We start from the raw sequence: 13,065 nt of genomic DNA, 5'->3' as shown, positions 1-13,065 counted from the left end.
TTGTTCTCCCATCAGGAAAGTTACACAAGCCTCAACTGTTTTTTTTCCTTTTGAGCTACTTTATGACCAACAACCCTGGGAGATCTTTGATTTAGTGAAGGAAGCGTGTGAAACTGAGACCACAACCTACAAAAGCATAATAGAGCAAGTGGTCCAGATAAAGGTGAAGATTGGCAATGTTAGGCTTATTGTAAAATGGCATCCCTGCAAGGCACAATCCAGGGTGTATAATAGGTTGGCTCGAGTAAGACAGTTAGAGCCTGGGGGTCGGATACTTGTGCTAGTGCTTACAGCAGAGAGAAAATTATTTGCCAAGTGGTAGGGGCCCTGTGATGTGGTGGAAAAAGTGGGAGAGGTCAATTATAAAATACACCAACCAGGAAAAAGGAAGCCCTTCAAATATATCATATCAGCATAATAAAACCCTGGAAGAATGGGGAGCTTTTCAAAACCTCTTGCTCGTTGGCTCAGTCAGAAGCCAACACTGAGGATGTAAAAGTTGCAGAAATTTTGTCACTCTCCCATCAGCAGTGCTGGGAATTATTACAGCAAAATAAGGACATATTCTCGGAGTTACCAAATCTCAGTTCTGTCATCAAGAATGAGATAGTCACTGAACCTCATGTTGAGGACAATTTCAATCCCTATAGGATTCCTGAGTCCTGCTTTAAGGTGATCTCAAAAGAAATTAAACAGATGTTAAATGTGGGCTTGATTGAGGAGTAGGTGGTCAAGCCCTATAATGTGTAGTGCAGCGGTGTCCTTGCTGTGCAGTGAGAAGGCAGTGACCCGGCAAAAGTTAAAAATAAAGTCTTGTTTAATGTACAGCATACTCACAAACAAAGTAAAACCGATCCTCCGGATCACTGCTGGGAAAACAAAGACAGTCGATGACCTGTTGGGCTACGGCACCGCCGTGTACGCTGAGGGTGCCAGGCTTTTTGGCTCCGCTTGGCCTTCTGTTGCCAAGGTAGTGCTCTGCAGGGCTGTCTGCTCTGCCTGGTTGCAAGACCAAACTGACATACCCAGACCCTTTACTGCAGGGCCATTGACTTGAATCTGTGGCCATGGGTCACATGGAAAACCTGGAGATGGGGAGGAAACAGACCAAACCCACCATCTTCCTGTAGTCCGTTTCAAAAATAAAAGCCCATGACAGGCTTTTCCTAAATCTGCCTTGGACAAATAGCTTGCCCAAAGCTATGCTTACTTTTATTCTGTACTGCAATCACAGCTATGCCTGATACTGCAATGCACTCCCACAGCCTCCATATGCTTCTTTGCACATCCTGGGGGACACATAGCGACCCTCGCATATAACACCGGTCACTGCCTCACAAATGTTAGTGCCAAAGTCAGAATGCCGATTCTGTAATGACTACCGAAAAATTAATGAGGTCTCTAATAATATAACAATAAACATTTTTATTTATATAGCGTCAACAAATTTTGCAGCACTTTACAATTAAGTTGGGACATGTACAGACAATCATGACAATACAAAGTAACACATCACTCAATAGTTACAGGTGGAGTGAGTGCCCTGCTTGTGAGTTTACAATCAATAAGGAAATAGGGAGACACAATAGGTAAAAATTGCTTGTAATGTATGGTCCAGATATAATTATAATAAATAGGGCATTTCAAATAAGCTGCATAAGCCGGTCATCAGCCAGCATTAGTCTAAGCACAGTTACCAAGTTCTATTGGATGAATAGAGAATGTGGAGACAGAGGAGTAGCAGGGACCAGATTCTGAAGAAAAATTAGAGTGAAAAGTGAAGAGTTAGATTAGAAAAGTGAGTTGATAGGCTTGTTTAAAGAGATGTGGTTTTAAAGAACGTTTAAAAATGTGGAGGCTAGGTATTAGTTGGATCGTCCATGGTAGGGCATTCCAGAAAATTGGCACAGGGAAAGAGAAGTCTTGCAGACAAAGGTACGGGGTTCGGATTATAGAGGATGCTAGTCTTTCATCTGTTGCAGAATGGAGAGCTCAGGTTGGGTGTTAGAGATGAAGGAGCAGACGTAGGGTGGTGCAGAACTGTGGAGTGCTTTGTGGGTGAGAGAGATAAGTGTGTATTGTATTCTGTAGCAAATAGGCAACCAGTGCAATGACTGGCACAAGTTTGGGGCATCGGTGAAGCAGCTGGACAGAAATATAACTTTAGCTGCCATGTTCAAGATGAATTGGAGAGAAGAAAGTCTAGTAAGATGGAGATCGATCAGTAAAAAGTTGCAATAGTCAAGACGAGAATGAATAAGAGTTTTTTCAGTTCCAAAGGTGAGAAAAGAACCTTCCAACAAGACAATGGCCCACAGCATACTGCTAAGCAACACTTGAGTGGTTTAAAGGGAAACGTGTAAATGTTTTGGAGTGGCGTAGTTAACACCCAGACATTGATGCAATTGAGAATCTGTGGTCAGACTTGAAGATTACTGTTCACCAGAGGAAACCATCTAACTTCGAGGAGCTAAATCACTTGTGTCTTGATGAAGGGAAAAAAAGCCAAGTGAAAATATGTTGAACGTTAATAGAGACTTATCCAATGTGATTTGCAGCTGTAATTCCAGAAAAAGGAGATTCTACAAAGTTCTGACTTTAAGTAGGTGAATAATTATGTACACTGAAGTTACAATTGTTTGGCCTATTTGTTGTTTGCTTCACAATAAAAAGAAAACCAAATGTTCACAGTTGTAGGCATGTTCTTTACAGGAAGTGATGCAAACCATAAAAACAGTTAAATTCCAATTGTGAGGTTGCAAAATATGAAAAATGATAAGAGGGTGAATACTTTCGCAAGGCACTGTAACAATATGAAATATTTAATGCTACTGTTATATAGCTTTTTAGATAAGAGATGTCTATTAGCAACTGCATATATTTTAATTCTAATGCAAGTTCTAACTTGATTTTCTTTCTCATTTACTAATTTTTTGTCGTTACTTTGACTGTCATATTTTTTCTTGTACAGTTTATCAAAATATATTGTTTCTCCCCTTGTGATATTTTTGATGGATAACTAAATCTGATTTCTGTTTAAAACATTTCCCACATTCTAAACATGAATATAGTTTTTCTCCTGTGTGAACTCTCTGGTGCATAACAAGACCTGATTTCCGTGCAAAACATTTCCCACATTCTGAACATGAAAATGGCTTCTCCCCTGTGTGAATTCTCTGATGGACAACTAAATCTGATTTCTGTTTAAAACCTTTCCCACATTCTGAACATGGAAAGGGCTTCTCCCCTGTGTGAAGTTTCTGATGTCTAATAAAATTTGATTTATCTGCACAACATTTCCCACATTCTGAACATGAAAAAGGCATCTCTCCTGTGTGTAATCTCTGATGTCTAGTAAGATTTGATTTATTTGTAAAACATTTCCCACATTCTGAACATGAATATGGTTTCTCCTCTGTGCGAACTCTTTCTTTATCCCCTGCATGAACGCCCTCATGTCTAACAAGCTCTGTTCTCTGATTAAAATATTTTCCACGCAAAAAATTTTTCTCCTGTGTATGATTTTTATGAGTAACAAAAGACATTTTGAGGGAAAAACATTTTCTATATGTTGCATTTGATAATGGCTTCTTTGGTGTAAGAGCAGTTTTATTTTTATTGCCTCTTTTGTGTCTTTCATTTTTCTTAATAGTCTGTGATGAATCAGAAGTTTTTACCTTTTTAAAAGGCACAGATGATAGATTTTTGCTGTAAAGGGATGATGGAATATCTGGAGTAATGTTATCTTGTGTGAGATCAAGGTCTTCGGATTTAAAAATTTCAGATGTCATTTGTCCCTGTGATCTCCTGGTACAGTCATCTGATTTAACTTGTCCCTGTGATCTCCGGGTACCATCATCTGATTTGACTTGTGCCTGTGAGCTCTGTTTACAGTCATCTGCCAAGAATAAAGATTATTATTTTTGAATAAAACATCCTTAAATAAATACATTTCTAAAATATACATAGAAATTACAAGTTTTGTACAAAAATTTATTACTAAGGCAAAATCAGTTGACAAACATTAAACCTCAGAGAACGAACAAGTTGGCATGATCTTCATCCCTGTTTGTTTGTTCTGCTTCCCACTGGAATAATTCACCACCCAAAAATCTTATGTAGACCAAAATGATACTAATAAATAATTACTAGTGATGAGCGAATATACTCATTACTCGAGATTTCCCAAGCACGCTCGGGTGTCCTCTGAGTATTTTTTAGTGCTCGTAGATTTAGTTTTCATCGCCTCAGCTGAATGATTTACTGCTACTAGCCAGGCTAAGTACATGTGGGGGTTGCCTGGTTGCTAGGGAATCCCCACATATAATCAAGCAGGCTAGTAGCTGTAAATCCTCCAGCTGCGGATAAGAAAACGAAATCTCCGAGCACTAAAAAATACTCGGAGGACACCCAAGCGTGCTCGGGAAATCTCGAGTAACGAGTATATTCCCTCATCACTAATAATTACCTGATCGGTAAATGCAAAACAAAAAAGTTAAAAAAAAATTGCAATATATTAAAAAAACCCTTAGCACTTAAATAGACAAATGAAGAAAACGGACAATGTTTGGTAATGTTTGGTATCACCATAGTCATATGGATTACTATAATCAGATTGAAAAATTATGTCTCCTGCCGTAAAATTAATGCCGTAAATTCAAACCCCAAAACACAGCGTTGAAAAAAAAAGTCATGGCTCTTAGAAGAAAACAAGGAAAAAACAAAAGTGCAAAAGCGACTAATACTCTGATCTTTAAAGGGTTAACTTCATTTAGTCTTCTAATAAGTGAGGACTTTCATTTTCTGGTCTCTCAAACTCAACCAGTACAAGTTCTTGTATAATAAACATAAAGAATTCTTAACAGAGAAAATATCTTTCAGACTCGTGAAGGTAAAAATATCAGACCTTTATGTATTATTTACTGTCTTTTTTATAGCTATATATTAGAAGACATTAATAAAAGCACATGTGGGTTGGCTGCCTAGCCTCCATTTACTCACTGTGGGATAGTGATACTTACTTACCGGTAATTTCATTTTCCAGAAACCCATGACAGCACGTGAGAGAGATCGGATCTGCCCCTATTACCGGACAGGAAGCCAAGAGCAACAAAATAAAAAAGCCACTCCCACTTCCTCCTTCAGTGGTTTCCAAGAAGTAGCCACAATCTCTCTTTTTTCAGCATATTGTATGATCTTTTTTTTTTTTTCTTTGGATGTGCACTCCTCCCATTTGGCACAGGTGATTTTAATTAGCAAGATACTGACCATTTTTGCTCTCACTGAAGAGCTGAAGGAAGGTGAGTTTCAGTGCTCCTTTCAATTAGTGTGGGTGCTGTGTGGCGACCATTGTTTCTGTGGTTTTGTGCTGGTGGTGCGACGCAGTCAGGAGTCATGGGGACTCAATCTTGCAGCATGGGTGCTGTGGGGCACCAGGCCATCTGCCCGGCTGGTGCATCGCTGCTGTGACAGTGGTTGGTGCACAGCTACGCTCATTTAGGGCGGTAGGACCCAGTACGAGGTTTGCCATGATGTGGCAGTGGGCTTCATACAGTCTGATCAGAATGTTAAGCTAAGAACCTCATGTTCAGTTATATATATTTTTGCCTAGCAGCATTAGATCATTGCATGATTTTTGGAGGTGCTGTCCATTCTCTTTATTTCAGCATATTGCATGATCTGTCCTTTGTTTTTTTTGGATGTGCACTCCTCCCATTTGGCACAGGTGATTTTAATTAGCAGAAGACTGCAAATTTAGGGGTCTAGCCCATTTTTGCTCTCACTGAAGAGCTGGAGGAAGGTGAGTTCTAGTGCTCCTTTCATTTGGTGTGGGTGTTGTGTGGTGGCCATTGTTTATGTGGTTTTGTGCTGTGTGGCGGCATGGTCTGGAGTGATGGTGACTTAGTCTTGCAGCATGGGTGCTGTGTCGCATCGGACCTGCTGGTGCATTGCCGCTGTGGGGTGGTTGGCGCATGGCTCCGCTCTGTTAGGGCGGTAGGACCCAGTACGAGGTTTGCCCTGATGTGGCAGTGGGCTTCATACAGTCTGATCAGAATGCTAAGCTAAGAACCTCATGTTCAGTTATGTATTTTTGCCTAGCGGTATTAGATCATTGTATGATTTTTGGAGGTGCTGTCCATTGTCTTTTTAGCATTATTATTATCCTTATTCTTGTTATGATATAAACATTCACTCACGCTCATTTTCCACTATGAGAAGAAAAAAGACCGAAAACTGCAACCACCATAAGCCAAAGGGAGGGAATTAATAAGGGTGTGGTTTTGAATTTAAGGAAAATCAAGTTACCAGTAAGTAATTATCATTTTTTTCCCTCACCCATGACAGCACCTGAGAGACAATAAAGAAATGTTCTGATGGGGGGGATGCCCATTGTAAGATCATACACCTGAAGAAAGTTCCCAAGAATATCCCAGTTTAATGGATAGTGCTTAAGGAAAACAGAAAGTTGTACATATTATTGCATCAAGACAGTAACTTTTTTGATACAGAGCTTCGACAACGAAAGGGTCCACAGCTCATTGTAGACACCTAACCTGATAAGTAATGATGGGCGGACCCGTGGATGTTCGGTTTCGTCCGAAATGTAGAAAAAAATAGTTTGGTTTGAGTATTGGAACAGTATTCAAACTTGAAACCCGTACCATGTTCAAATGAATGGGGGCCCAAACATCCAGCATTTTCCATGTTGTCATATATGTCATAGCATGGTAAACACCAACTCTGATTGGCGGTAATCTTTTACGTTACAACTGGTCACAAAGCTGCAGTTACCACGCTTTCACACAGATGACAGCGTGTGAGCATGCAGCTCTGACCGACGGTGAAAAGTTTTTGTGCCAGTCAGACGTTCTATTCAGTCTTCACCTCGACTTTTCTTTTTCAGGGAACATATCCTTACATGATTTTATTTACTGTCAAGTGAAATCTGTAAAGGCTGAATTAGTTTCCTAAAAAAAGGATTGATTAATCGATTTTCAGAAGAGAATAAATTCTGTGAATTAGATCTTGGATTTATCTTACACAATAGGAAATAATTGTAAATTTTGATAATGTTCTTGTCTACGTAACATGAGGACTGGATAACTTCTTAAAACATATATTTCTAACAAAAGCTTGGGCAAAGTTAAACGTCCCAATATATTAATTGCTGGGATAAGTAGAAGCAAAAAGTTTAGGAAATATGGGCAACAATTATTGATTGAGGGGTTTTCTCTTCTTTTCTCTCTCCACTGAATGAGTGGGTGTCGGGGAAGCATTTAAATTAAAAAAGAAAGGAGAAAAAATTATAATTGAATCATATTTCTTGTGTTTATGTGTCTTCAGGTTATATTTGAGCTTAAAAATAAAAAGGACTTGAACTGGTGTCCAGTCATAAAAGCTAGGCCCACCATACGGATTATATTTTTCTTCACATGATTATCTATGTTGTTAGCATATTGTATGTATGCGGTCACTTGGCGTTGCAGTTTAGAAATCTGGGAGGTTAAGGGTCAGCATCTTCTAAGTCCCGGTAATAAGGTGCATTCTCCTTGCTGTAAGCTCTGGCCAGGCCCCTAATTGTTGGCTTGGTGTACTAGGGCATCTGTCCCTGTGGGGTGCATGTATAAAGTGCTGTGCAGCCTGCCTGATAATACTGTGGGCGTCATCAATATGCTGTAAGCCGGACACTTATACAAGCCTAATTAGTGTGCATTTTTCTACTAGGCAACCAACCCGTCCATAATCTGCTAGGTGCCTGTTTCTATCAGTAGTTTGCACCTGTGTTGACCCTGCCTTTATTAGTGGGGGACTGCTGCATCCTGCTAGATGTGCTTTTGTCATTTAACAGGTTTTGGTAAGGCTGTTTCCTTATGACAAATTTATGACAATTTTGGATTAGCAGGAGAACGGTGACTACTTGATTGTGATATGGCCGGACTACACCGAAGATAAAGCAGCCACATCTAGAGAATGAGAAGAATCTGTGATTTCTATGCAGTTAGTGATTACTACTCACCTGGGTGGCCATATGTAGGAATCTCCTCTTTACACCACTCATCACCAATCACATATGTCTCTGTAGTGTTAATCCGAGTCAGATCTTTACCCTGAAACAAATATTGTAAAAGTCACAGACAGATGGAGAAGTCACATCTATGATCAATTCTAATCCTGCCATCTCCACTATTTTCGTTACACAAGTATAAAACATACACAGGTACTTCTCACAAAATTATAATATCAACAAAAAGTTAATTTATTTCAGTTCTTCAATACAAAAAGTGAAACTCATATATTATATAGAGTCATTACAAACAGAATGATCTATGTCAAGTGTTTATTTCTGTTAATGTTGATGATTATGGCTTACAGCCAATGGAAACCCAAAAAGTCATTATCTCAGTAAATTAGAATACTTTATAATGCCAGCTTGAAAAATGATTTTAAAATCCGAAATGTTTGCCTACTGAAATGTATGTTCAGTAAATGCACTCAATACTTAGTCGGGGCTCCTTTTGCATCAATTACAGCATCAATGCAGTGTGGCATGGAAGTCTCTGGCACTGCTGAGGTGTTATGGAAGCCCAGGTTGCTTTGATAGCAGCCTTCAGCTTGCTTGCATTGCTGGGTCTGGTGTCTCTCATCTTCCTTTTGACAATGCCCCACAAATTATCTATTGGGTTAAGGTCAGGCGAGTTTGCTGGACAATCAAGCACTGTGATACTGTTGTTTTTAAACCAGTTATTGGTACTTTTGGCAGTGAGGACAGGTGCCAAGTGCTGCTGGAGAATTAAATTTCCATACCCAAAAAGCTAGTGCTCTAAAGTTTCCTTGTAGACGGCTGCATTGACTTTGATCTTGATAAAATACAGTGGACCTACACCAGCAGATGACATTGCTTCCCAAACCATCACTGATTGTGGAAACTTCAGACTAGACCTCAAGCAGCTTGGATTGTGGCCTCTCCACTCTTCCTCCAGACTCTGGGACCTTGATTTCCAAATGAAAAGCAAAATTTACTTTCATCTGAAAGCAACATCTTGGACCACTGAGCAACAGTCCAGTTGTTTTTCTCCTTGTTCCAGGTAAGACGCTTCTGCCATTGTCTATTGGTCATGAGTGGCTTGACACAAGGAATGCGACACTTGTAACCCTTGTCCTGTAAACGTCTGTGTGTGGTGGCTCTTGACGCAATGACTCCAGCAGCAGTCCACTTCTTGTGGCTATGCTCCAAATTTTTGAATGGACTTTTCTTAACAATCCTTTCAAGGCTGCAGTTATCCCGGTGGCTTGTGCTCCTTTTTCTACCACACTTTTTCCTTCCACTCAACTTTCCATTAATATGCTTGGATACAGCATTCTGTGAACAGCCAGCTTCTTTAGCAATGACCTTTTGTGGCTTACCCTCCTTGGGGAGTATGTCAATGACTGCCTTCTGGACATTTGTCAGGTCAGCAGTCTTCCCCATGATTATGAAACCTACTGAAACAGACTAAGGATCCTTTCAAAACGCTTAGGAAACCTTTGTAGGTGTTTTTGTTAATTATTCTAATTTACTGAGATAATGACTTTTGGGTTTTCATTGGCTGTAAGCCATAATCATCAACATTAACAGAAATAAACACTTGAAATAGATCACTGTTTGTAATTACTCTATGTAATATTGTATATGAGCGTCACTTTTTGTATTGAAGAACTGGAATAAAATAACTTATTGATGATAATCTAATTTTGTAAGAAGCACCTGTAATACTGGGAGAGAAAGAAGACTGAACACAAGACCTTCACAGCCATCTGCACATCATAGGGGAGATCTCTTGACACCTTCTCTCCATCTACCTGATGATCCTGAGAAATATTGGGATCTTCTTGTTTACAGTCCTGTGGAAGAAGAGGACGGGGACATCTCTCTGGTGTTGTCCTCTTACTGGATAGATCTGGAGGAAACACATAAAGGGACTGAATTAATTTGTTACATACAGATAATTATAGGCCCTCTGTATTTAGTCCTGTCTATTACCTGATGATGTGAGGGGCTGAGGAACCTCCATCATGACGTCCTTGTACAGATCTTTGTGTCTTTCTAAATACTCCCACTCCTCCATGGAGAAATAGACGGTGATATTCTGACATCTTATAGGAACCTGACATATACAATGACAAAGTCATACCCCCCATCCCATCATAGCGTTATTGTATAATGTCCCACCATTCCCAGCAGTGTCACCTCTCCAGTCAGCAGCTCAATCATCTTGTAGGTGAGCTCTAGGATCTTCTGGTCATTGATGTCCTCATATATCAGGGGGTGAGGTGGAGGCCTTGTGATTTGGCTCATGGGTCTTCCCCATCCCTCAGACACAGGGGCCTGACAGCGCTCACTAGAGGTCTTCTTCACTACTGTATAATCCTGGTTATGGAGAGACACATTAATAAATCTCACTACAGACATTTCCAGAGTCCTCACCTCTCCAGTTCTGTCCATCTGTTATTCCCATAGATAAGAATGATGTAATGTGATGTCATCAGAATCTCTCACCTCTCCAGTAAGCCGGAAGAGGATCTCTAGGGTGAGTTGTAATATCTTCTCCACCATCTTGTTCCTGTCCATACTCATCCTTGACGGGTCAACCAGGAAAATTATCTTGAAGATCTCTACAGAGAGGATCCGATATTGTAGGGACCTGAATGGGAAGAACATGAGCCGATGTAACATCATAAAGAATCCTGTGTAATAATACAGTTATAAAAGATAATAAGGGGAACATATGAGGAGATATAATGTGTAGATGTTGGTATTCTTAAATCGTAAGAATACAACCTCTCAGAAACATGAGTTGAATTGGTGACAGTCAGCTTGTCTCATTCACTCACTATTTTGGTCACTTCTGTAGCCGCAGATTGGCTGCAGAAATCTTATGTGACCATGGGACCCAGCAATGGTGGTACAGGTATGGTGGGGGATCATTAATAAGAGTAATAATATTTTTATTATTTTCCAGTATTGTTTTTTTACATCTGCTAATAAATCCTATATAGTTTAGGCCACACACAACAAGCAGTTTCTTCCTCGGAGTCGGCAGCTGAATACGTTTCTCATAGACTCATCTTCCATAATGCTAATTCTCCTCTCATTTACCGACCCTGGAATCGACATTAGCAATACTGCAGGAGATAATCATTACACGTGACATGAGAAATAACTACTTCATGATGAGGACGACATCTTCATCTTCTACTACGGCTCTAGAATCATATCTGGCCAGAGTCCGTCACTGACTCCATCACCACCGGCCGTCTGTATGAAGGTTTCCCGTTTTCGCTGCTCATATGCCTGATGAAGAGACCTGAGTAGTCTCGAAACCTTGCAGTTTGTTACCATCTTTTCAGTTAGCCATTAAAAGGTATCAACCACTGAGGACTCTCAATTCTAAATATTTTTTTTTATCCAAATTTGTTCTTTCATAGTTGGGTCATATGTGTCTATCACAGAAGGAACAAATAATATGTAATTTTTAGAAAATGGCCACATAAAAACACCAAAATAGCCTCAACATTGAAAGTGTTACTGTCTTCTACAGCCAGTAATGGGGAATCTCCAGCACCTACCTCCACCTGCAGAGCCGCACACCACATATATGGCTGCTCTGTGCGCACAGGACCTGTGATGACATCACAGGAGGGGAGGAGTCAAGGGTCACATGATCAGGCGCCTCAGTGTATGCAGGACTCTGCTGTGCTGGTTGTCATGGTGCTGGATGAGGGGAAGTTTATGTGTGGGGTCAGGAGGGGTTTACCCCTATGTATGTACCCTACATAATTAATAGGGAAAGCTTTCTTGGGCAGTCTTTTTCACCTCGTGTTTGGCAGGAGATTTGGATAAATGCACCAAAAACCTCCGCATGTTTTTCTTTTAGGGAAACTCAATATAAGTTACTCATGTTTTGGTATCATACACGTTCCCTATTAAATATACTTAACCCTACTGTTGTTGGAGGTGCGTAAATACAGAAAATTATGTACCTCACCTGTTTTGGTACATGCACAGGCCTTCAAGGTTTTTGGGAAACTGTTAAGTCCCTTATTTTTAAAGCTGCCGGCCTCCAGATCTCTTTGGATCCAAAATCTATTCAATATTTCTTTGTCTCAATTAAATTGTAAAATCGATCAGCTTTTATTACACGTGACAAGTGCTGCTACATTAGCTGTCTGATAGCTCGTAAGTGGAGGTCGGCTCAACTTCCACCAAATAATAAGTTACTGCGTATAGAAGATGTCTACCTCACAGCCTAATTGAGGAACACGGTTGAGCGCTTTGAAGTAGTCCTACCTCTTTGGGATACAAATGGAGTTAAAAAAGCTGTTAAGGAACACAAAAGGTGACTTGGGTAGTTTAGGCTGAATACCCCAACTTTCTGTATCAATGTAATTTCTTGTCCTGGTTTTCGCTTGTATAGTACAGCTCTGGCAAAAATTAAGAGACCACTGCACAGTTGTATAAAAATCAGCTTCTCTGCATGTCTGACAGCCATTCCATTCCAGTGTCAGTTGAATTCCAACCAGAGTACACCTCATTCTACTTAATGTGCTTCTGATTAGGTGATTACTTGAACCAAATCTTATTTAACGAAGGAAAGTATAAAAACCCTGCTGTGATGTTTACAATCCTCTTGCAATAGGACAAGCTGGATGGCAAAGCAAGTGCTAGTAATATCTCAAAAGTAATAGGAATTAAAAAATAACTTTTAACCATGCCAAAGTAGTTGAAAAGAAAAGTCTTGAGTGACGAAAAGAAGGGCTCAATTCTGGCTTTACTAGCAGAGGGACACAGTGAGCGTCATGTTGCCTCCATCCTTAAAATTTCTAAGATGGCAGTCCATTACAGCAAGGTCAAGCAGCAGACATTGGGGACAACAAAGCTACAGACCGGCAGAGGGTGAAAACGATACTCCACTGACCGGCATCTTGTTCAATTGTCACTCAGCAACCACAGGATGACATCAAGTGACCTACAAAAGGAATTGCAAATGGCAGCTGGGGTGAAGTGCACAGCAAGAACAGTTCATA

General features: G+C 40.2%; 1 protein-coding gene across 1 annotated transcript; it reads right to left on the bottom strand.

Moving 5' to 3' along the window:
• Positions 1-1,405: 1,405 nt before the first annotated feature.
• On the bottom strand, positions 1,406-11,655 carry LOC138663891 (zinc finger protein 391-like). The gene is made up of 7 exons (XM_069750260.1): positions 11,608-11,655; positions 10,538-10,682; positions 10,229-10,408; positions 10,022-10,145; positions 9,841-9,938; positions 8,018-8,108; positions 1,406-3,898 (listed from the first exon to the last, which is right to left on the bottom strand). The coding sequence occupies exons 2-7, from the start codon at positions 10,613-10,615 to the stop codon at positions 2,976-2,978; spliced, it is 1,494 nt and encodes a 497-aa protein (XP_069606361.1). The 5' UTR covers positions 10,616-10,682; positions 11,608-11,655; the 3' UTR covers positions 1,406-2,975.
• Positions 11,656-13,065: the final 1,410 nt, after the last annotated feature.

The sequence above is a fragment of the Ranitomeya imitator genome, chromosome 2, assembly GCF_032444005.1.
Source record: "Ranitomeya imitator isolate aRanImi1 chromosome 2, aRanImi1.pri, whole genome shotgun sequence".
NCBI classification, from domain to species: Eukaryota; Metazoa; Chordata; class Amphibia; order Anura; family Dendrobatidae; genus Ranitomeya; species Ranitomeya imitator.
The sequence above is the reverse complement of the archived record's forward strand: the minus strand, read 5'-3'. Positions and strand labels throughout refer to the sequence as shown.

What these genes read in the sequence shown, in the direction of transcription:
- LOC138663891 (XM_069750260.1), bottom strand. Translation starts at nt 10,615, where the DNA reads ATGAGTATGGACAGGAACAAGATGGTGGAGAAGATATTACAACTCACC. An exon ending in TTGAGCTGCTGACTGGAGAG is followed by an intron (nt 10,146 to 10,228) that starts GTGACACTGCTG and finishes TGTATATGTCAG; the next exon opens with GTTCCTATAAGATGTCAGAA. An exon ending in ATATTTCTCAGGATCATCAG is followed by an intron (nt 8,109 to 9,840) that starts GTAGATGGAGAG and finishes TATTTGTTTCAG; the next exon opens with GGTAAAGATCTGACTCGGAT.